Here is a 23,776-nt window from a genome sequence, read left to right on the forward strand (position 1 = left end):
GAGGTTATGTGGTTTAAACACACCGGCTAATTACAATGCAATTTATTTTCAAGGAAAAATAGAAACTAGATATACTTTCATAGACTACGAAAATTCATTGTAGTATTTCATTTTATTCAACATTTCCATACATGAATTATCTTTTATATCATCTAATAAATATGAGAAAGGCGGTTATTTTGTTATTCCTTCAAGAACATAGGCGGTTAACATGAATCGTCTCGTATCGCGGCTGACCGTTGGACGAAATTTCTTTCAAAAGTGCACACACTCTACTCGATAGTAGAAGATAAACTTTAGTGTCATTTTTGGCAGGTGTCTATATACATTGCATACGGCAGGATAGAAAATTAATTTTATTATAATTCAGGTTCTCTCATTGGATATCAATCGATTATGTGAGTAGTGAAACTCAATAGCTTCTTAGCTACTTATCTGAGGGCGATACCTGCTTCTTATAATATTTATTATATACGAGTGTTACTCACACTCATTTGCTTACGGTTAATATGGTATTTTTAATTATTTTAGGATCGTTACCCTTTAGGAACCCGTACTTAAATGCGCAGAAGACAAGAATTTGTATTGTAACTCTGAATATATATGAAATCAAAGAAAAAATATATAGAACAACTTCTTCGTTTCTTTTTCGAATCAACACATTATCGTTCATATTTTTCAAACTGAATACTAGTAAGGCTCCAAAAAACATGCATCATTGAAATCAATTGTTCATTGGCATAACTACAATACTTCGAAAGTTGTCAAATCAAAAGATACATTAGTATTCAACAGATGTATAATATGTATTTGAATATTAAGGGTTAAAATATGAAATCAGTGGCAGGCAGACAAGGCCCTAAGGATAAGCGGGACGCGTAGCCCCATCAAGTTCTGTAGCTACTCTGTTATCAGCTCTCAAACGATGCGAAGTGCCACCAATTCTGGCGTCACACTCCATGCATTTGCTTTCCTCCATTGCGCCACCACAAGCATCTATCACGTAAAAGTGGCCATTTGGACACTTATACCAATGGCCTTGTTTAAAGCCCATTGCTTTGACAATCATCTTTCGTTCTTTGACAATGTTATTATCAAACTGCTGTATTGCAATTTGTATTCCCTGTTTAACTTCCAATTCTCTGCTTTTGGTGAATTTTTGAATGCCTAACAATTTTACTAATACTGCATCGTATTCTTTTTGATGAGCAATTCCAGACTTATCATCTATTTCGCACATTTTCGCCTGTAACATAAAGTTGTGGTACAATTAAAATCTGAATATTACGGTTTTCTACTCTTTTTGAAATCAATGGTATCGTATTTCAACTATAATCCGATTTGAAAGTTTGAAAACCCTTAGAATTGTAGAAGTTACATATTGCGTAAAAGTGCAAATTCATATTCAAATGGTCATAATTTTTTTAAATATGCATTTCTCACAAGAGAAAAAATTAATGCTAATTGAAATTATACATCATCCGTCAGATTCGAAGGAAAAATGCAGATTTTCTTCTTTTATTACACAATAGTGCGCTTATGACTTGAACAACATTCTAAGTTCTGGAAACTACCGGAGGTATTTGATGTTAAAAATTTATAAATATGATCAAGGAGCATACCATGTATCTTAGCCGTTGAATTTCTAGTGCAATATCTTCTAATTCTTGATTGGATATTTGGCCTCGTGTTGGAAGAAACTGCACTAGCATAAGAAATTGATTTTTCACATGTCGATAAGATTTAACAGAACGGTCTTTTATTGACTTCAGTATGTCAAGCATCTCTTGTAGAAGTTTCAACACGGTTTCCATAGCGTCAAGTTCTTGTAAACTCAAAGTTTGCCACTTTCTATTTTTTATGAGGATTCCGTTTTCTCGTAATTTTTGTAATAAATTCTTTACCTCCGGAAATTTGAAATCTTGAGGAAATGCATGAAATGAGATTTTCAAAGAATTTATAAAGTAAGTAATTGTAAAAATACGAATTCTTAGTAGCAGAATATACATTTGCTTAAGAATAGGTAAAGATGTATCTATATACTGTATCAAATAGGCTGTTGTAAGCCAATGATGAAATACTTAGCAGTATTGAAATATGTAGTTCATTTAATACAAGTACCTGCAACATCCAAGTCGGAATTCATATCTTGTATTGTCTCAACAATATTTGTCTGCCTAATTTTTTGTGTGTTCGGTTTACCGAATACTTTTATCTTTACTTGTAGTACATCAGCCATATCTTTTTTGATTTGGTTCATAACTCTCATACACTTTCTTATAGGAGTTTTACAGAGGGGACAAGTTTTCATTTGAATCATCTCACTGCATTTTGATGCCCATATTGTGAGTGCATCACTTTCTATACAATGTCCACAATCTTCCAGAAATATAAACCTATCAAGATTGCAAAGATTGTGCAAAGTATATTAGGAAGTTGTTGTATGGTAAGGTTGGTACTTGCAATTTGTTATTGTATTCATGAAAAAATAAAGGTTTAAAAAATTAAGGTATTTTTAATTGTGTAAATTTACCTTGCATCTGGATCATCTTCATTGCCAAATAAAATTGTTGTGAGTTCCTCTTTATCGCAAATTCGGCATAATGGTGGGCAAGGATCGCCACAAAAGCCAACACAAGGATGTTCGCACTTTAACATCTTCGTGCAAGGTTCAATACATGGTTCTATATCGCATAGTTCATAGCAGCGTTTATTGCATTTTTGGTGTACGCATTTCCGTATGCAAGGTTCCTGAAAGAAATAATCCCCACATAATATTAACGTAACAAAAGGATATCTTTTCAAGATTTACTAGTATGTGAAAGGAATGTTCACATAGGGGTTTCAATTAGCCTGTGAAATTTGAAATCAAATTTATTTAAGGGGTAGATGTTGACACAAAATTCGAAATTCAAGAAAATTCGTTAATATCAGAATATTAGAAGCAAAAAAACAACAATATTCTGAGTAGTAGTAGTATTCCATCAATATTGTATTAAATGCTTTTACAGCGTCATAATTTGTACTTTATACCGCACTTTTTCTTTATAAAATATTTCGAGTATGATGCCACTATACTGGTTGCTGAATTTTTGGATTCGATTAGTAAAATTACTCTTAATTATAATAATAACAACAACAACAACAACAACAACAATAATAATAATAATCACTACCAGTCCCGCCATATCCTTTCTGGTATGGCCCCATAAGCGGATAGCTTGTGTGGTGTGAGGGAAGGATCGGTTAGTGATCATCATTATGCGTCTGCAGTTATCATAAAATGTTCAATAGAAACAGCCACATTCGCACAAGGGCCAAGGAAAACTACAGAGATTGCCCAGGTGTAGCTGGACCGAGTTCAAACTTCAGTTTGTCGATTCAGTGCCTGAATGAAGTGACCCGTATTACAATTTTGGCGAATTGCCACTCTGGTCCTCATCGACACTGTAAATTCGAACTCAAGTCTTCTTGTTCTGCAGTCTCGCATACTACGCACAACACTACTACGGTCGGTAATGAATTATTTATTTTTAAAATTTGTATGATCAATATGTGATTAATTTTGGATATACTAACTTTACATTCCGTACAAGGTATTCCACATTTCTTGTTACATTTGTTGTGAAAACATTTGACTTCGCAAGGCTTCTTACAGGGTTGACATTCCTGCCTGCAGGGCACATCACACCTAAAAAATTCATAACAATATTGTGTGAGCATGATGACATTTTTCCTAAAAATATTTGTAATAATTGGTTTTATATCTTGTTTAGATCATTGAGTAATGTTGAGCAGATGAGTTCATTTACAGAAACTTGAAACAATTGATTGATAATTTCACATTTTGGCATCGTTTACTACGTGTTTATTGTTAATATTAAAATATCAATTACTTATGTCCACAAACAAGGATGTTGCCACAAGGCTGCCTACAAGAGATGTGCATACGTCCTTGGTTGCAGTTTCCGCATGTCCCGCTACATAAATGTCCACAAATTAGTTGTGTTCTGCATGGTTCCTTACAGTACATCAGTATCTCTTTAGAGCTCGATTCTAGACGGAAAAAATAATTAACACTCAAAGTATGAATTTCCTTCCAAACTTAAACTACTCCGATTTTTTTCCCTTTTTAAACCTTGTTATACTGTATGAAAGTACCTTCCATGATTATAGAAAATAATGTTTTGGCTTCTGGTTCCAGAGTTAACAACAGCTGAAATGTGGTAATAAAATTCTGCAATCAACCGAAATTTGGTCTGCAATAATTCCTGAATAGAGGCATAAAAATTGGTAAAATCAGAGAAAGTGCCCTTGCATAGTGTAACAAAATCACAAGAGGGAAAAGAAGTTCAAATCGTTGAAGTCTGAATACATGAATATACTAAATTTGAAACCATTCTATAAATTTTCACCTGTTGCTGTTTATAGAATACTCACCAATGCTTCGTAAGTGACAAGGCACTGAGAAAATATGCCCGCATAGCCCAGGTTCACTTCGACGAGTCATTACTTTGCATTTGTCAGTGCATGGTTCTTTGCATTTTGCTGCACAGGGATGACCACACATTAATATTCTTTGGCATTTAGCACCACATTTAGAACGTGTTGGTTCTTCACTGCATTTGACTTCCACAGTATGCCCACAAGGACTGAGTTTATTGACCTGAAAAATATTCGTAACTTTTTTTTCAACTAATTTAATTACTACTCACTTGTTTCATTTTGAGGTAGATTTTATGAAAGAATAGGTAATATATTTATTGGTCAATTGAGAAACATGTTTTTCATTTTTCATAAAAGAATAAATTGATAAGAATTCGTAACAAATTTGGTTTGACAACTTAACTTATACTTTATATTACGAAAAAACTAGAGTCCATTGAAATGATGGTATATTTAAAATTATACTCACTTTTACTTCACAGCCACCGCAAACTTCATAGCATTGGCGATCACATTTGTGAGTACAACTCATAACACGCTTGCAAGGTCTTTTGCATAACAAATCTTCTACATTTACAGCGCATTGAATATTTTTATAATAATGGCCACAGGAGCGCGTTTTCTGTACATATATGGTACACTCTCCACATGTCTCATGGCATCGTTTCTTGCATGGGTGGTTGGAAGTGCAACCAATATTATTTTTTGCACAATCTTTATAGCAGAGGTACTATAAAAGAAATACACATCAAATATTAAATTTCTAAATTAGTGTTACCATTGTTCTAATATTTCATCGACAAGTCAAACTTTACCTCAATATGATCAGGATCTGCATCAGCATGGCAAGTAAGTCTGCAACTATGACCACATGCCAAACGAATCTCACAAGGATGCGGGCACTTGCACTTTTCAATAGGTTGATAGCAAGGTTTTTTAATTTCATGATTACAATGCGGTAAGATGGCGTTTACCTATGTAAAAGAATCAAGTGATATATTTTTACAGGAGTTAAACAATCTTATTCATAACAAATCTTTCACTTATAATTAATGTAAAAGAAATTAGAAAAGAAATTTATTTGGTGACACATGAGAGCGCTAGATTCTTGTGAGAAAAATTTTTGCTCCTATTGCAAAGCACAGCGCTGCATACCTACCGTAATATAACATTCAAATGTTTCTACATCACATCCACAAGGCATTTGCACAGTGTGCCCACATTTGAGTTGACGATCTACCATCACTCGACATGGTTTACAGCCTTCAAAACACTTGAGCGGACAAGGATGATCATTCGGACAACTTTTAATGCAGGCTTGCTTACATTGAAATTCATTGTGCTCCCTATCCAATGTGTGACAAATACTTGTACAAGAATGTCCGCACGGTAAATCACTGTCACATTTCTTCAAGCAACCACCTTCCGGACATTGTTGGAAATCACTCACACTCTGTATCTGTGAATAAATTCTGGTTGAATGAAATGGCTTCCATAAGTGAGACGTCAGTATCCTGAAGAATAATAATTATCGCAATGAATTATTACCTTTAGCAACTGGTCAGAATGTATTTGACATCTTAATTCAAGGGTATCACCTATGGCATTCTCATTTTCTAAAACAGTATTAATTTTTGGCCAGATCTCATTTTTTGTAAGAAGGTCATTCATGTTTCCCATTATGTAGAGACCTTCACGTGCACGAGATAATGCCACACAGACTCTGTTTTCCTCTTTAAGGAATCCAATGTTCCCTTCACCATTGTTGCGTACGAGTGAGAGAAGAATGATCTTATTCTCTTCACCTTGGTAATTGTCAACTGTTGTTACACGTACCTGTTTGAGAATTGTATAACGAGCAGTTTCCTGTAAAGTATAAAGCAATGTAATTTGTATTTGTAATTGTAATTGTAGGTCAACATTATTTCAAATTTTAAGAAACACGTGCCGATATGGGAATTGCAGTTAGTATATATGAAATTGTTACATAATCGAAACTAAATTCTAAAAATCCATCAAAGTAAATACTAAAACCACTTACAATGACTACGGAGCAAAAACTGTAATTACCTTCATAAGAGCAAATAATTGTCCAGTATAAGTACACAATATGGTGATTGCTGTGCCACTGTAACCTTGCAGTATTAGGTGTCTAGCAAATGCCACTAGAAATTGCGCTTCGTATGGGTTAGTCCAACTTTCTTCGCTATTATGGCTATTTTCATGGTTGTTGTGATTAAGGAAAAATATATTTTTTACCAATCCTCTTACCGCAGGGTAATCAAGTACTGATTGATGATTATAAAGTGTCGGATAAATTGGCGGGCAGATTAATTTGGCAATCTGTGGTCTCATTCGGTGCTGATACGCTAATTGTGTGCAATCACCTCTGATATTAACCATTCTTTCAAAGAGCGATATGTTCAAATTGTATTTTGTGCCCAGTTTGTAAACAGACGCCTTCGGTCGAAGTTGTTTGTGATCCCCAATCAGGATCACATGTTGGCAAGCCTTCGTCAAAGAACACACAACGTGTGCTTCAAGAATTTCTGCCGCCTCTTCCACTAGTACTAAGAGGGTAAAAGAGATTGGCAAAGGATGAATAAGTACTAGATTCCAATTAAAAATAGTAATCGTGTAGTGACAAAACTAAACATATTTATAAATCATCAAAAATAAAAAGGCACTACAAATTGATTTTACCTATCTCGCGTTACTGAGAATTTTCTAAATTCTACAAGAATGTTCAAAAATATCTTCACTTCCCAATACAAAACATTTCAAATTATGAGCTACTCGATCGATGATAGATCTTTATTTTACTGTGTACACAACTCTAACTTCTAGGAGTCCCTACTTTTCTTAATATCACCTATTGTTTTACTTTAATTCGTTTAGTTACTTAATGGATACATCTGTATCTTATACTGATCTTTTACTCTCCCAGGTCTCACTATAAGGTGAAGTTATAAATACTGTGGTATGATCAGTCAAACGTGATCGAAATGTACCTATGGGAGCATGAAGAGCACGTAAAGATGCGTGTTGTTTGGCAGCACCAGTTGTGGTAAGCCCAATTATTTTATGTTCTCGTAGTACAGCCAAATCAACCAGTTGTTTAGCTTCATCCAATTTTGAGCGCAGTTGACGAGATGTACGTTCCATCTCAGTTATTTTCTGCATTACATTTTCATAGCTTATCTTTACCCACTTCCAGTACATTCTCCAGCGAGGATTGCTGACTGGGAATCTTTGGTTAGTGTTTATTATTGGATGTGAATTCAATTTTTGCTGCAAAATTAAGTACAATTAATAATAATAATTCAATTTGCTACTTCGACAATTATGGATGAATTTTCGTAATAAAATGTGGTGAGTATTCTTGCCAAGTTTAAATTGCATACCTGTTAGATCTCATTCTGTCCTATAGGAAATGTTTCCTATTACGTCAATTACCATTACTAATTTCATGAGTACGAATTAAAGTTAAAAGTCTTGACTAAAACTTTGTAATTTATATTCTACTGTATATAAATTTTGCATTTATACATACTTCAGAGCATAGCAAAGCTTACCTGTAGATTCGTTCGTTGTACGAACAATGCATTTAAATCCTCTTCCCATTCAATGGTTGGATCAAATGGCAGAGCATGCACCTCTGGGCCTAAACTTCTGTATTCAAGTATCTGTTGATTCAGCCTGTGAATCAGCATATCTATACTTCTCAAGGGAAAAATAAGTTTATCAGAATCATCAACTTGAAAATTCAAGTTAAGTTCTAATTCGTCATCCATATGTACGTTTTCATCATATGGAAGTTTTTCTTCGGGAAAATTTTCAGCAGTAGCACCTTCCAGATCTTGAATTGGTGGTGAACTTTGTGGAACCATAGTTAGATTGGTACTCACGATTAAGTTTACCAGTTCTTCATTGGATTTGATTCGCTGTAATTCTACATCATGGCAATATTCTTGCAGACAGCTCAAAGGTACAATAGCCTCCGCGGTGGTCAAATGCTTAAGAGATGCGCGCATTCTTTGAATAGAACTCAGAACACTCTCCAATTCACGTTTCACGTCATACATTACTGACAACGCATGATTCCTATAACCACATTGGACTGCCTTGCGTCTTTCCATTAGCGTGAAGTGTTTCAAAGCTTCACTTTTCGATCTGCTGCCAACACGCACTATGGAATTAGTGTGCTGGAGAATACCTTCCAGAAATTGATCCAAGGCATGATTGGTCAAACAAACAACAACAATTGGTCCATGAGGCTTCCAATATTTTATGTTATCCAACAAAGTGCCCACTATTTTCAATGCAATAAATGTTTTTCCTGTTCCTGGTGGTCCTTGGATTACTGCAAACTCTTGTGTAAGAGCACACCTAAATGCTTTGTACTGTGTTTCATCTAATTTCATTTCCTTGGCACTCGGCCAAAGATGATCTTCGTCAATAGGAAGACTGAAATCTTCGTATTGCAACATTTGACCTGGTGTAAGGTAACGAGGCAGAGAAGTGGAAGTATCAGCATTTACGAGATACTTTGTCATTGGGAAGTTGGATTCCCTCATAAGTCGCATAGTATTTAGGACTGCTAAATATGGTTCAAAGTATATCTTTGATTCCAACATAACAAACTTAGTGCTGTATAAATCTCGAGTGATTTTTGTACCCTGACAAGGTTCTATCAAAACAAATCCTTTTTCGAGTTCTTTTTCATCGCGATTAGCAACAGTCACAAAGAGAATAGTGTTGAAGTTATCTTTACTCAGAAGTAATAATCCACCAAACATGAATCTTTTTGATGTATGCCACTTTACTTTTAGTACACCAAATGAGATCAAAATTCCACTATTATTTTTCGCAACATCTGGGGCTATGAGTGTTACATTTTTATAAATCCGAAGATCGTGATTTCGGTATTTCGCAGGACCATGCAAATACTCTTGTATGCCACTGCGCAGAGGGGATACAAAGTCTTCACGTAACAAACGAAACTGAACATCCAAGTAATGTTCAACTGAATCATATGCGTCTTTTATTTTGCATGCCCTGACAAAAGGGTTTTGATTGTACAAGTCTTCCACTGTTGGTATAACGCTCAATGATCTGAAATCTTCAGGTGGATTCTCTTCCACAACTTCCTGAGAAGTTGTCTCACGTTTTTTGTTTTTGTCTTCAATTTTCTTAATTTCTTTTTCCAACTCTTGCAACATATTCGATGCATCATTTTTCAACTGTTCACGAATTTTGTATCCATCCCTAAGCTCAATAGCTGTGGTAATTGGGATTATTTTTTGTAAAATGGGGGTTAATTCGTCCCTAGCTTTACTCGGCAATAGTTCCATGATTTTTTTAAACAGCACAATCAGGTTAAGCCAAAAATTATCCTTGTCTTCATGGTATAGTCTATTTTTCATTTTGTCAATAGCACTTTCAAACGCCAATTTTGTCAAGTAACTTTCCAATTCTTTGAGGAATTTAGGTGAGCAAGCGTGGCTTAGTACACTAGTTACAATTTCAGCAAAATTAGCTTGCGAAACATTGGTCAAAACTCGCAATGTGACCACCATGAGATCTGGGGTGGTAATGTTGTTTAATAATTCTTCGAAGTCAGCTTTCTTGTTGGTTAATGTTGTAACAACATCATCACTATTGCTTATACTCAAATCATTCAACCGTCTGAAATTGAAGAATCGTGTACTATACTGATCTCTGTTAGTCGGTTGCCTATTGGCACCACTACTTCTGCTACGATGCTGACCTCTGTTCTTGCTGTGAAATTAATGAATATCATATTATTTCAAGAAATGTTATAAGACTTCGCAAAGTACAATTGCTTATTAAGTTTCGTTCTATCAATAAGTATAAACGATTGTTCAAATACTCCTTCAATTAAAATTGATTACATATTAGATAAAAAAATTTTAAAAATGCAACTAAGTAGTAGATTTTTTTCAGTAAATTTTGAAACAGAATAATTGTACAGTACTGAAATATCCGTGTGTAATATATTTACAATTGATCAATAAATGGACTGATGGTGATAATTATCGTTATGAAGCTTTAAATTACAGTTGGTTTTATTAGAGGAATTAGAGCTTTATTTCTCTCAGAAATTTTCAAAATATTGTGTTTACATCTTATATCTAACATATGTAAAAGTTCGATCACTGGCATAAACTTATATTTAGACTTTCCGGCAGTCTAAAGGTTAAATTGAAGATTATGAACAGGAATTGAATTTTACCAAATGTCATATTTTGTATAGCATATAGAGACAGTATTTGTAAGTTTCCAAAAAAAGTTCTTATTGTACAAGGAATAATTGGAACAACTGGGTGATCTACCAAATACGATTTGTAAATGTTTAGTGCAAAATAATTGGAAATTTGATCACAATAGTAAAATTCAGAAGCAGGAAATTGTTGGATATTGTATCAGGTTCAGAGAACTCACTTTGCATTGGCATTATGATCTTGGGAATGATCATTACGCCGATATGGTGTTCTGTTATTGCTGTTATTCACATTATTATTTCTTCCACGATATCTGCAATGTGGACGTTGCCCTGTAAATAAAACAAAAAGCATGAGTTTTGATCTGTTGTTTTTCTTATAGCTTATAATCTACTTCCAAAGTTATGGACTCGGTAAAATTTGATGAATTATGGTATACCGACATGTTTTTCTTCAAGCTAAAATTATGAAATTAATCAGTCAACTGACAGACCACGAATATTACATACGACTTTACTATTTATAAGAACATATCAAAATAACAGATAGAGTTTTGTGAAATAATACTAAATATATCGTTACGATTGTATACAAATCTTCCAATGACTGCACTTTTAGGAAAATAGGTATAACGTTTATGCAACTTAACACTTTTCTTTGAGGAAGTTTGATGTATGTATGTACGTTTAAATGGAATGTTGATCACGAACAAACGACGTTTATGCACATACATACCAGCGTCTGGTGGGTTTGACCTATCCATGGTATTTTGCCACGTCAGTGCCCCGAAACCATGAATATTGCGCTTCACTTGGCTCTACGATTTAATAACTTCACTGGATCCTTATTAACGTAAGAACTAGAAAGTGGCAACTCTCGTGTAAAGGCCTAGCATAAAGCATAAGCGTCTGGACGGTCTGGATCAAATCCTTCTTGGTCGAAAAAATCTGAATAAATGCACTTCACAGCTAGAGTCACCGTACGAGTTTATCGCGTCGGGGAACTCCCGCGTTTCGTACTCCTAGTGCCGGGAAACTTCTCCGCAGTTCTCCGCTCTGCTGCTTCCCGACCACGGTCTTCCCGACTGTCGCCGACTACACTGGGGCAATGTTGAATTACATACATTAAACTTCTCTCGCACACTGTTTCGGCCCCCAGTGAATCACACTATACTTATATCCTCAGTCAACGACGGCATGGGTAGCTGAGCGGAAAGGCAGAGCATGTCCTACCCTCTACATTTTCACAAACTCTATGGAAGTTCGTTTTTTGCCACAGCTGACGACGGTTGGACGACAGCTTCCACCGACGTTGTGACCGGCGTGTGTGTGGCTCGTGCTTCAAAAACGTCATTTCATCTTTTCACACGCACGACGTAAAGATAAATGTAGATTTATGTAACCAGTTATCGCAAAATGCCAGGATTAACGAAATTTCAAAAATATGCCATCTCCGGACTCGGCGTTGTCGGCGGAGCTGCACTGCTTTATTACAATGTTTACGGCGGCGGTGAATCTATGCATGTGCTTAACTCCTGGACCACGAATTTCACTCCATCTGTACAATGGGAGCACAATTGGGATAGGTTAGGATCGATTGGACTACAAAATTATCTGCCCACTGTTTTTGGTGGAACGCGCGAATCACGCAAATTTTTTCCTATCTGAATCTCTTATTTGCACACTCACGTGCTTAATTCATTCGACATAACCAACACGCAGCATAGTAGTTCGTGTTTCTAACATGTAAAGACGTTCTGTAATTCGCGTTCTTGTCCTCGGGATGGAAAATGAAATTTGTATAATACGGAGCCTAACTTTGCCATCACAAAATCACAGTATTACTCTGAATCTTTCATTCTATTTTGATGTTGCACTTTTCAGACGTGAGCCAAAGTCCTTGGTCAAACCTGTCAAGATCAACTCTGAATCTGATGAGAATAGGTACAATGAAGATCTGGCTTCGCAAAAAGTGACCGCTACACGTAATTTGTTCCTTATACGACATGGACAGTACAATACAAATGGGAAGACCGACTGTGAGAGAATTCTTACCAATCTCGGTGAGTAGCTTTGAGACGACAGGATTTTATGGTTCCCAATGCTCTTGGCAGTAGATTTGGATATCATATTCTGCACAAACTGCTTCTGCAGATTTTTAATAAGCATTTCAGATTTTATTACGATGTTCATATTTCAGGCAGAATACAGGCAGAATCTACTGGCTCACGCCTCGTTGAATTGAACTACCCTTACACGCTGATCGTCAGATCGACGATGAGTCGGGCGCAAGAGACGTCTAAAATTATAGAAAAGAATTTTCCCGAAGTTCCTACAAAAGACGACAGTCTTCTGGAAGAAGGAGCGCCTATTCCTCCCGAACCACCAGTTGGTCATTGGAAACCTGAAAATTATGTAAGCATTACAAGTATTGTTGTCAATTTCGTTTTTCTTCAGAATCGTTTTATGCTCGTTTTAATTTGCAATCAGTTATAAATTCCCACAGCAAGAGAATAGTGACTTCAAGCGTAGAGTATATATGAAAGATGTTGTTCCGTTATTCGTCTCTTTGTGTAAAGCATGTTTCATAAGCAGCTTGTTGCAGCAGTTCTTTCAAGATGGAGCTAGAATAGAAGCCGCATTCAGGAGATACTTTCACAGGGCAGATCCTAAGCAGACGCAAGATTCCTATACCGTACTCGTTTGTCACGCAAACGTGATAAGATACTTCGTCTGCAGGTAAAGATTGATAACTTTCGCTCAGGTCATTTCTTGAATAAATGTTGAATAAATTACTGTTTTTACCCTCGCAATGTGCCATAATACGATAACATGAATACCTCTTAAAATTTGTAAAAAGTCTCTAACTTTCTTTACAGAGCTCTGCAATTTCCGCCAGAAGCTTGGCTACGTTTGTCATTGAATCACGCAAGTATTACTTGGATTAGAATATCTCCTTCTGGTAGAGTTACTCTGCGTTGTTTAGGCGACACTGGGCATATGTTACCTCAAAACGTTACTGCCAACTAAACTAATTGTCTACTAAGTAACAAGTGAAACATCTTCTATTTTTTAATCCATCAAAATACTTTTAATTTAAATTTGAATACATTTGTAAATTAGTATTACAGTAGATAGTATTAATTAATTAATGCAATATAATATGCATACACGTATTACATTTATGGGTATTTTAGATTGAAATTTACGGAGGTATGAAGGTGACTCATTTCTTTCGTTTTCTTAGGTCTCATGTTTGAAACGATAACGTTGGGTTTTATCTGTTGCAGTTTTTTCTTACAAAATTTTGCTGAATCGATACATGTATAACGTTCACCTGAAACTGAACGGCATCTTTTACATCATTTTTTACCGACATAATACAAATAGTTATCATTGTTTCAATCATTCAAAGTACATGATCACTTGTAAATTTTCCCCTCAAAATATTTCGATTGTGTTGATCGTATACATTTGTAGATTTAATGGAAATAATTATTTGTCAGGTTATTGTAATTTTGAAATTTTGAAAGTTGGCATCAATCAAAGAATTCAGCAGCCAATTATAAACTTCTAAGGTTAAAAAACATTTCTAATGATTTCCTGTGATTCCTGTACTCATGTCACATCTTTTTTCGCTCAGCAGGTACCTTGAACTAATCTAAGTAAGTCATTATATTGCTGGCTGTGAAAATGATAGATTGTGGGAAAGTTAATGAAAGCGAACTCTCGCCTGAAGTATCCGAGTAACTGAGAAACGTGCGTGATTAGACCAGAGATAGTATGATCGTCACGACTTCCCAAGCTGTCCGTTATCGTGAAAAATTAGACCTTCTCTCACATCTGGTAGAAAAGTCGATGATTTTCACTGCCAGTGGGCAAAGGGTACGGGTGGAAGGAGTGAAAGATAAATTGCGTGAGTAACGTTTTGTGATCGATTTATTAGATTTTCAAAATATTTGGAACAGCATGTAGTTTATCGTTATAATTATTTATTAGCATAGTAGGTAATAAGATATTTAAGGTACGAGACTTAATAAAAGTATTTAGCAATATAGACGAATATAATCTGAAAAATGTTCAATAGTAGGTACCATGATTCATTTAGGTTTCTTTTTCTTCATCCGTACGCGATATAATTATTATAATGTCAACAACGTTATAGAAATGTATAATGTGTATCTTTGAACAAGCATGAAAAACGACACTCCACATTATAGTAGACATTATGATATAGAAATGGGGATATCGATTATTTTTTTACTTTTTTTTTGTAAATCATCGTCGTCAAATGTTTCATATTCACAAGATTGATCCACAGTGGAAATATGATACTCCTGCGTCAACGAAAAAATTACGCTCACGTTGCACGAGTAAAGAATATTTTTCCTACGTAATAATATTTATTACCGATTACGTAAACGAGATAGAATAGGATATGTTTGAATTTTAAAATCGTTTAATTGCTTGTAAAATATGTTCTCGAATTTCGAATTTCGAATACCAGTCGCAATTCTTTCACACTAGATTGAGCAAAAACCGGACAAAAATACGACAACTTTTAAATTGGGAGATCTCGAAGAAGGAAGGTATAATAAAAGGAAGACTTCTGGAATCGCATTTCTTACTTTTACTTGTTAGATTGGAAGCAGTTAAAAGTTTAAACTGCGACCGTACAGAAATCGAATGTACATTTACAATCTTGATATTCGACTGGTTTTCGATAATGGTTCTGTTGCCGTCGAAAAGTTGCACGTGTGCTTTCTAGGGGTGCCGAGTAATAGGAACACGTTCGATGTTACCTGGTTTCTCCTCACCTTTTCTTTTTTCATATTCGTTCATTCGTACAAATTGACTGATCAAAAACCCCGAAAAACGAATCAAGACGCGTTATACCTCATTGCTAGGGAAAAAACCGAAGTTTTTTTTTCTCTTTTCATCAAAAGATAATATTTGAACCAAATCCATTGCCCTTGTGGCCCCGTTAGAATAATATATTGAACAACTTTCGGGGAATTCGAAAACTTTTAATTTTCTTCACGCACAGAAGGTCGAAGATTGAAGATCGCGACCCCTCCGGACACAGTGCTGCACAAAGATGCTCTTTATCGACGGCAAATATTTAATTTATTCTATCTAAGAAGATCGAAGCGGAAGATACAGTAGAATTTAGTCTGCTGGGGACTGGGGCTCGTCTTCCTCGTCCTCTTCGTCCTCGTCAATCCCCGGCTCGCCAAGCGCATGGACGAATTCTGGAATCGGACGGTCGGAAATTAATTGACATTGAATTAACGTGAGTATTTTTTCGAAGGACGAATACTCGTACATCGACGTGGGGTGTGATTCAACGTTTCAGAGAGTTCGAAAGCGTATCGGCGTAGGGTTCTTTTTTACCCTCGATTTTACAAAATGCCCTGCTTTTACACACCTATATCCGGATAAGCGAGAATCGCTAGTCTGGCAAATTGACACGTAAAAGCTATGCATCAGTCTTACAGAAGCGGGAGGTAGATTTCCTAAGGATTTGGGGAGCCGTAAAAGGCAAACGTGCGCGCCTTGTGATCCCGATGACCCCTTTTTCAAGACTTTGGCGTGATCCGCGTCTACGTCGTCTCGTATGAAGCGCAATGCGAACGGGAATTCGGAGGCGCTAGACTTCGGGAAAATCCCCAAGATGAAACCGAAAAAACAAAAACATCAATGTGTAACTAATTAACGACTCGTGCCTCGAGTTTTTCCGCCGCATAAGCGACTGTGCAAAGTATCTTTAAATCTTTAACGATAAGAAGTTCTCTGCAAATATGTTTCAATATTTCAATTTTAGACGATAAGCTCTCCATTATTTTGAAAAACAATTTTAAAAAACCACCGCCGGATTTCTGTGCAGATTTTCTACGTAGTTTAGTATCAAATATCTCGTAATATCTCTAAAATAATTGTCTCCGTCGTATTGTTAAAATAAATTCACCGGATGAAGTTTAATTTGCTCACGGATGAAGGTTTGATATATTTAAATCGATTTTTCGAATTATACGAGTTTGAATGCCGATCTTCTTCCCCTATTTTTGCATTACGGTCACCGGAGTAATTGCGAATGTCCAAGAGTCAAATAGGAGGTTACTCAAGCCGTTCTTCAGGGACGAGGACCGTCTCTTCGAATTATTCATTCGGTACCGCGTACACCGCGCGCTTTTATTATCAAATCTAATTTCGATTGCAGATGCTGGACCTACGGCCCATGGTATCCCCCAACCTCCGACCCCTCACCCCTTGACCCAAAGGGTGGCAAACAGAACTTACTCAGGCATCGCATCCCCTGTTAAGCCATCATCCACTCAAGTGTTGAACTTTTGCAGGGACGACGCGATCGGCTCGAAGATTTGGGAGCGCAAGAGGGATGGAGAGAGAGAGAGAGAGAGAGAGAGGGAATCGCCTAGCTTCTTCTGAATAGTTATTCGTGGGAACTGCACCCTCCTCCGAGTTTCCGATCGCGCGACCCTCGGCTGCTTTTCGTGCAACACATGCGGTATTTCTCGGGGCAATAGAGAACATGAGCAAGAACTAATCGCGGAGGGCTACAAGTTTGCCAAACTAGACGTAGGCACGGCTCTCCCTCGGAGAAACCTACGATCTATGTGGCATTAGCAAATGGTCAACTTGTGCACTTAGCTTTATGCCTGGTCCTCTCTCTCTCTCTCTCTCTCTCTCTCTTTCTCTCTCTCTCTCTCTCTCTCTCTCTCTCTCTCTCTCTCTCTTTCTCTCTCTCTCTCTCTCTCTCTCTCTCTGTAGAGTTTAAAATTCGACAAGAAAATTGTTATGTCATATTAATAACAGACGCGTAAGGCTCGGCCTGGTATCGAAAGAAAAGATCTGAAAATTTTCACGTCAAAAGAAGATCATTAACACGAAGTGCAGATGTGTTTTCGGTGGTTTTTTCATTCGATCGCACTTATAATTTGCGAATCTACATGTTTTTGTTGCGAAAGCGAGTTTATCCAACTCGTATCTCCCATGCCTGCGTGTGCTGTAAGGGAGGTACAGTGTGTGTGGTTGACGAGAGGAGCGCTAGTGTGCATGGATGCGCATAGAGTGTTGTTTGTTTGTCTTTGAAAAAAAAAAAAAAACTTGGCAACCGCATTGTTTAGCTTAGTAACCACGCTGTTTGTTAGTAATCACGTTGTTTTCGTTAATGTATCAATAAAGTTTTATTATCCAGTCTCATCCGAGTGAAATCGTCAACTAATTAATATATAGAGAATTGAATCTCATCTGAAATATCCCATCAGTTTTTACAGAACGTCGAGTGTTTTCCCAAGATTTATCTAGGTACAAGATAATAAAATGGACCGCGAATCACCCCATTGTCATCGCAGTTTTCGCCTTCTTACAGTGAATCGGCTCGCGATAGGGATGAAAAGGTGATAAACTTTACAATGATCTCGTAAAATGCATTTTTATCAAATCCCTCGGTTCGTCTCTTCTCGTCCTGCATGCATCATTCTCCGCACACAGCCGTGTACCTATGGTGTAAATATATTCTCGCACGGCCGATTTGATTATTTACGAACCGGAAGTTTACCGTTTCGGAAAATGGTACACGGCCGTGCGTTTTCCCCGCTACACGAGTAAAGGGTCCAAGGGGAAGGTATGATATAAGCCTTACCGTAAAAATCGATGCGACCGTCTCCGTCGACGTCCACTTCCTTTATCATATCTTCAACTGAAACATACAATCATACCAAACGTGTTCGTCAGATAGTGTAGCAATATAGATGTATAATAAGAGGGAAGCGGAAATTGTTTGAAACCTTCCGAAAAACGGGCGGCATGATAACCGCGCGATTGCAGATCACTGCAACGGCTATAAAAAGGGTCAAAAGAGAGGTATGGTGTAATAACACTAACATAAAAGAACCATTCAATCGCGTTTCTGTGTCCGGAAACTGTGCATAGGGGATCATTTTATGATGATATCGATAGCAGGATATCAGAAATGTACAAAAACAATCACCTTTCCTCGCATGGTGTATTGGAGGTCAATGCACGGATGAATTTAAATTTTCCAGATAGAATGCAAGCAGCAGCACTAAATTCATTAACTGGCATTATTGGAATACACGGGAAAATTTCTGAGTATGGTTACTATAATACAGTTCTTATCTATTTTCGTTTTTCACCATAAACGGAAAATATACAATCCTCGATACAAATTGAAAACAAATTTTGCAGCTGTAATTATAAAATCTAATACGTCTTATGTTGTTGTTTATTTTACTATCGTCACTCGCGTTATATTCGTTTCTAATTATTGCGATAATTTGATATTGAGTCAAAAATAAATTGATAAATTGATGAGACTATAATCACACGGAACAGTTTAGGTTTGTAGGTACCAATCTTTATCCAATTGCAATAATATCCAAACATTGTCGTTGTAACGATACAAAAAAAAAAAAAGACAATAAAGAAATAAATGAAAGCCATCAGCTTGACCGATGCTTGAATTATTCTGGCAAGGCTATCATATAACATTAGCGTGAAGCAAATGATTTACGCTGTGATAACGGTATTACAATATTTCGTGAGAAACTTTAACACCGCGGATCTTATCGCGCTATTTAGTCACGACATAAACGCGCGTGTAGCCAATAATCGCTTGCAAATATTGACCAAGCCGGGAGAATGAAAGCTAGGCGAGTTATTGGGCATTATTCCAAGAGGTTTTAACTCGCGATTACTCACTTTCTTCCTCCGACAGATCCTCCCCGAGACACTGGAGAACGGCTCTGAGGTCCGAAGCGGTGATGTAGCCGCGGTTGTGTTTGTCGAACACCTGAAAATTCAATTTCAAATGTGAAATTTCACTCCGTATCTTCCTCAATTTCGGGGGAATTATACGGGACGCAATATTTTTCCAGTGAAAAATTGTACGGCTTAGAATAAATAACGCGGCTTCTTTCTTGGTAAGCGGGAAGAGTGAAATTTAAACGATAAATTTTCGTTAAATTTTTTACATTCTGGGGAGGGGAGAAAAAATAAATTTTTATTAATTCGAATATTCTTGTATATTATACAATAACGGCGAGGTAAGTTGATGCTCTAAACGAAGCTGAATCCGGTTATATATTTTCCTTCGTGTACTTAAGGGTCGATCTCCTACAAAGTACCGCGGGTTATATCCGTCGGACGGACTTCATCACGTTTAAAATTCGACGGGGCTTCATATCACGCAGAATTTTTTTTTATCCAATGAAACTTGAGTGTACATTGATCCTTCCAAATGAGAAATTCACGCGATGAATCAATCATGAACAGTTGCGGAAGATTTGAAAAATTCAAAGATCTTAGAACTCGAAATACAGCCCTTAACGTTCTTCCGAGCATGGAACACTTGCGTTTTTAAAAATGGGTAGCAAAGTTGTGGGTAAAGTATTTTTTGTTCGTTTATTGCAATAATTACGGAGGCATCGTTCATCCGATTCTTTGCGAAAATCATTCAGACGCGCTACTTTCAGTCCGAACAGAATTACAATTAGAGCGTGAAGTCTTAGCGGGGTGATTTTCGATATTCAAAGTACCTGCAACGTTAAAGAGCTACTGTGATCAAAAGGCCCGCAAAGTTGGGGGTGTGCGGAACGGAAGCTGCGGTTTTACAACGCTCGAGATGAATCACCTCGAGCACTTTTGTCGGGGTGAAAATCCTGAATCCGTGATCAGTCGCAAACTGCTGAAGCCTTCCAGCGTGACGTAATCCTGCAGCATCTCTAGATATTCGTTCAAACGGATTCGCGTTGAAAAGCCTAAGCTCTTGTCGAGTTGGTAAATCTTCATCCTCATCGTCGTCGTCGACGTCGTCGTCGAATTCAATCGCATCCCGTAGATCTATGGAATCGTGCAGGATTTTAAGAGTCAGGGTTTTATTGCACTTTATAAATGCGTTTCTAACCAATGCGACCCTTTTCACGAAATAGATTCAGAGCTTAATCGAACTGCGGCAGGTGATCGGACATTCCCAATTCTATTTCTCTTAGTCAGGTATGAATTAATCCTGCCGTGTAAAAGTGAAGAAAATTCCTATTTCAACCGAGAGGAGTTTCTCCCCTCATTTTTACCCCATCAACGGCAAAAGCTGTACGTGTATTACACGTTATCTATTCGATATCGATGTAATGATCCTTTTTACCCCACTTCGTTTGATCCTTCGCGATACATATATTATATCTTTTTTTGGCCCGTCATTTATCGCTGATAACCGAACCTGCATATCCAATTCGCCGAATTATGTGTCATCTTTGAAAAATACGTGATGTGCGTGATCGGATTTTTACATCAAGAGACGGTATTAACCTGCAGAAACGTTAGGCTTGAAAAATATATCAGGGTAGAGTTACATCGCCAGTTGCGAATCCTGCAAACGGCTACGTGGTACGTATAAGCGATTTTGAAACGACAAAACGCTGCGGCTTTGCATGCGGAAAGCGGCTCAGGTTCTTGTCAATTCAACGAAGCAAATCTCAAGCCCCCGCAACAATCTTTATATATAAGCTTATCAAGCATACGTCGTGCATGCGATCGGTAAATGTAGCATCGGATAAGTTGGGCACTTTGCCCACGGATAAATCTGCTGTATACATTGCATATTCCCGGTAAATAGATGCTGTCGGTGCTTTGCACATTATATAATCCAGCGCATATCTAGACTGCAAGAAAAAGGTCGGCAGAGTTGAATATTGATTGGAATTTTCTCGATTGCATATTGAAAGAAACTTGTATTAGCGTAGAACAAATTAAATTTGAAGACCAATCATTTCCAATTGTTAATCACAATACTTGTTCAGGGGGAAAAAGCGTATCAAATTTTGTGTAGGCATTTTCACTCGAAGATTATTCAAATGAAATTCAGTGCTGATGTAATATAACTCGTCAAAATTATTGTCTTCCCGCGTGTGGATTATTCAGTCGGAATGATTACGTACAACTGAAAATATCGGTTTATATTTTCCGTCGACCATCGAACGGCGTAACGTATATGAAAACAAATGGAAAAAACAATAACATAATACCATAATAATTGCATTATCAGACTTGGCCGCGCCACTCGCCCCCGTTTTCAGCGGCCCTTTGGCCCGTTATCAGCGTTATAAAATTTGCAAATCATCCCCCGACGCGCAATATTTATGCCGTTACAGGCGTCCGTCGTTCGGTTCGACAAAAAATTTCAAAAACGAAATAAAACTAAAGGGGTACTTCATTTTTTGAAACTGAAGTATTTTTAACCCAAAAAAAGAACATGGATTTTATTTTTCCTAGAACCGCGCCGACGCCCCGGACATTTTTTAAATTATAGTTTCTGTCAGAATCGCGGACAGAATTCAATTAGCTACGCTGAAATTCTAAGGAGAGAAGAAAACAGTCAAGTATAAGTTATGGACTGCGGAACGTGGATCCATTTTTTTTTTTTTTTATTACGTAGTAAAAATTTCTGCATTGAAAAAAAGGAAATATTGCAGGGGACCGAATGACTCTAATTAAATTTCGATGCCTGTTTATTCGGATTCCGTCTTCACGTCTGCTCGTTGATGCATTTTTGCTCAGTTAGTAATTTTTCCGGCACTGATTGACTTTATTGTTCTAGTTCACGCGTTCGAGTTGCGTTAGAATTTCAAGCTCCACTTTACCCACGCGGTTATTTAGGTATATGTATTATGTATATGTATACGATGAGAATTAACCCCGTTCGTATAGAAGTTTAAACGCGTTTGAAACTTGTCGAAACAGTTAGGAAAGGCGAACTGTAGGCGATTCTGCATAATTTTCACTCCGTTATTAATACGACTCTGAACGATGAGGGTTAGATTCCAGTATATTTTAGGCTCGTTTTGTCCGTTGATTAGAAATCTTAGTATAGTTGTAACGTGCGAATGTAATTGTTGACGAACATCTGTTGCATCGAACTTACGCAGATAAATTCTTATTTACTTTGGAGATAACTTTTGGTGAAATTTTATATTCAGGAAATCCCTTGGAGAGATTTTTACAGCGAACAAAATGAGCGAATAATACGATCAGAACTGGATCGAAAATAGCAGGGTTCGATCATTTTGAACGATCTGATTATAAAATTTTTTCTCCAATCGTTGACACCTTAACAGCTTGATCGCGTTATTCGAATTTGCTCGAATTCATTTCCAAACCTTAGCAGAGATATTGTTTTATTCGCGTTGACTACCATTCGCAGATTTGTCAAACGGGTTTTTTTCTCTTGTCCTAACTTTCGATTCACATCCATGACGCAACGATACGCGTTCACGGTTTCCGCACGTTCGAACAAAAAACCACCTTTCGAATCAATTCTCCAATCAACGGATCTTCGTGCTACGGTGTGTAGCTTTCGTAGCGAACCGATGGTCCCGTGGGGCGAACGATTGCAAAGGAAAAATAGAACGACAATCTTTTGTCCGGTTTATTCTGAGTTTACAATTGAATCGAACGAGGCGGTGAGGCTGACTAGAAAATCATTCGATAGCAGAATCGAAAAAGAAGCACGCAGCTCTTGGTTACAAATGGATGAACGGATTTTCACGACTTTTATCATTATTCTCATGCGAGGTAAACGCGATTAGATTCACGCAATCCCAGCAGGAATTTATTCAGATGCGTAAAGATTCTGGGAACTTTGAGCGTAGCTCGCATACAGCTTAGAATATATCTCGTATTTAGGTCGCCGATGAATATTTTCAAGCACACCCCCGCAAATCAATTTTATTATATAATGCGTGCTTAAAAAAATTGGTCAAAACCCTGAACATGTGACACCTGATATAGGTAGATATATTCACACCAGCTGGAAAGCTCTCTGGCGGTTGTTCCCATGAGTAAACGCCTTGTATATTTAACAGCGAGCTTATAATAATACGTCGATGGGACGTGAGCGCATACGGGACAAGAAAGCTGCAGACTTGAAATTTGCTTGGTTATAACTTGCGCGGATAAAACTTGCACGTGATTTATAGAGACTGTACAAACTGGGTTAGTTGGATACCTGGAGGAGTTAAATAGGCGTTGGGTACGCGGGTTTAATTATTT

General features: G+C 37.1%; 3 protein-coding genes across 8 annotated transcripts in view; 1 reads left to right on the forward strand and 2 right to left on the reverse strand.

The window, feature by feature from the left end:
- Positions 1–93: 93 nt before the first annotated feature.
- Positions 94–11,920, reverse strand: LOC124214492 (NFX1-type zinc finger-containing protein 1-like). Of its 2 annotated transcripts, XM_046616799.2 has the most exons (16): positions 11,427–11,857; positions 10,912–11,023; positions 8,022–10,227; positions 7,458–7,737; positions 6,517–7,016; positions 5,995–6,312; positions 5,606–5,905; positions 5,262–5,420; positions 4,916–5,176; positions 4,441–4,666; positions 3,897–4,056; positions 3,580–3,691; positions 2,534–2,751; positions 2,122–2,396; positions 1,623–1,921; positions 94–1,246 (listed from the first exon to the last, which is right to left on the reverse strand). In XM_046616799.2, the coding sequence occupies exons 1-16, from the start codon at positions 11,452–11,454 to the stop codon at positions 860–862; spliced, it is 5,841 nt and encodes a 1,946-aa protein (XP_046472755.1). In that variant the 5' UTR covers positions 11,455–11,857; the 3' UTR covers positions 94–859. The 2 variants fall into 2 exon arrangements, with proteins under 2 accessions (XP_046472755.1, XP_046472756.1); XM_046616800.2 differs by lacking the exon at positions 1,623–1,921 and having other exon boundaries at positions 1,088–1,246; positions 11,427–11,920.
- Positions 11,921–11,936: 16 nt separating this feature from the next.
- LOC124214503 (serine/threonine-protein phosphatase PGAM5, mitochondrial-like) lies at positions 11,937–17,911 on the forward strand. Of its 3 annotated transcripts, none has more exons than XM_046616820.2 (7): positions 11,937–12,276; positions 12,575–12,753; positions 12,891–13,105; positions 13,296–13,429; positions 13,570–14,606; positions 15,738–15,983; positions 16,911–17,911. In XM_046616820.2, exons 1-5 carry the CDS (start codon positions 12,107–12,109, stop codon positions 13,718–13,720), a joined length of 849 nt encoding a protein of 282 aa, XP_046472776.1. In that variant the 5' UTR covers positions 11,937–12,106; the 3' UTR covers positions 13,721–14,606; positions 15,738–15,983; positions 16,911–17,911. The 3 variants fall into 3 exon arrangements, with proteins under 3 accessions (XP_046472776.1, XP_046472777.1, XP_046472778.1); XM_046616821.2 differs by having other exon boundaries at positions 17,047–17,911; XM_046616822.2 differs by having other exon boundaries at positions 13,299–13,429.
- The window catches only part of LOC124214505 (calmodulin), a 79,844-nt gene continuing 71,373 nt past the window's right edge, over positions 15,306–23,776 (reverse strand). For all 3 annotated transcript variants that reach the window (XM_046616825.2, XM_046616823.2, XM_046616824.2), the window contains 3 exons: positions 19,433–19,523; positions 18,354–18,410; positions 15,306–15,942 (listed from right to left, as the gene is read on the reverse strand). In XM_046616825.2, coding sequence (XP_046472781.1) covers positions 15,860–15,942; positions 18,354–18,410; positions 19,433–19,523 — 231 coding nt within the window. In that variant the 3' untranslated portion in view covers positions 15,306–15,859. The remainder of the gene's footprint in view (positions 15,943–18,353; positions 18,411–19,432; positions 19,524–23,776) is intronic.

This window comes from Neodiprion pinetum, chromosome 3 (assembly GCF_021155775.2).
Source record: "Neodiprion pinetum isolate iyNeoPine1 chromosome 3, iyNeoPine1.2, whole genome shotgun sequence".
Classification (NCBI taxonomy): Eukaryota; Metazoa; Arthropoda; class Insecta; order Hymenoptera; family Diprionidae; genus Neodiprion; species Neodiprion pinetum.

What these genes read in the sequence shown, in the direction of transcription:
- LOC124214492 (XM_046616799.2), bottom strand. Translation starts at nt 11,454, where the DNA reads ATGGATAGGTCAAACCCACCAGACGCTG. An exon ending in AATTATTTGCTCTTATGAAG is followed by an intron (nt 6,313 to 6,516) that starts GTAATTACAGTT and finishes TATACTTTACAG; the next exon opens with GAAACTGCTCGTTATACAAT. An exon ending in TTCAACGGCTAAGATACATG is followed by an intron (nt 1,247 to 1,622) that starts GTATGCTCCTTG and finishes TTTATGTTACAG; the next exon opens with GCGAAAATGTGCGAAATAGA.
- LOC124214503 (XM_046616820.2), top strand. Translation starts at nt 12,107, where the DNA reads ATGCCAGGATTAACGAAATTTCAAAAATATGCCATCTCCGGACTCGGC. An exon ending in ATTGGAAACCTGAAAATTAT is followed by an intron (nt 13,106 to 13,295) that starts GTAAGCATTACA and finishes AGCTTGTTGCAG; the next exon opens with CAGTTCTTTCAAGATGGAGC. An exon ending in ATAAGATACTTCGTCTGCAG is followed by an intron (nt 13,430 to 13,569) that starts GTAAAGATTGAT and finishes CTTTCTTTACAG; the next exon opens with AGCTCTGCAATTTCCGCCAG.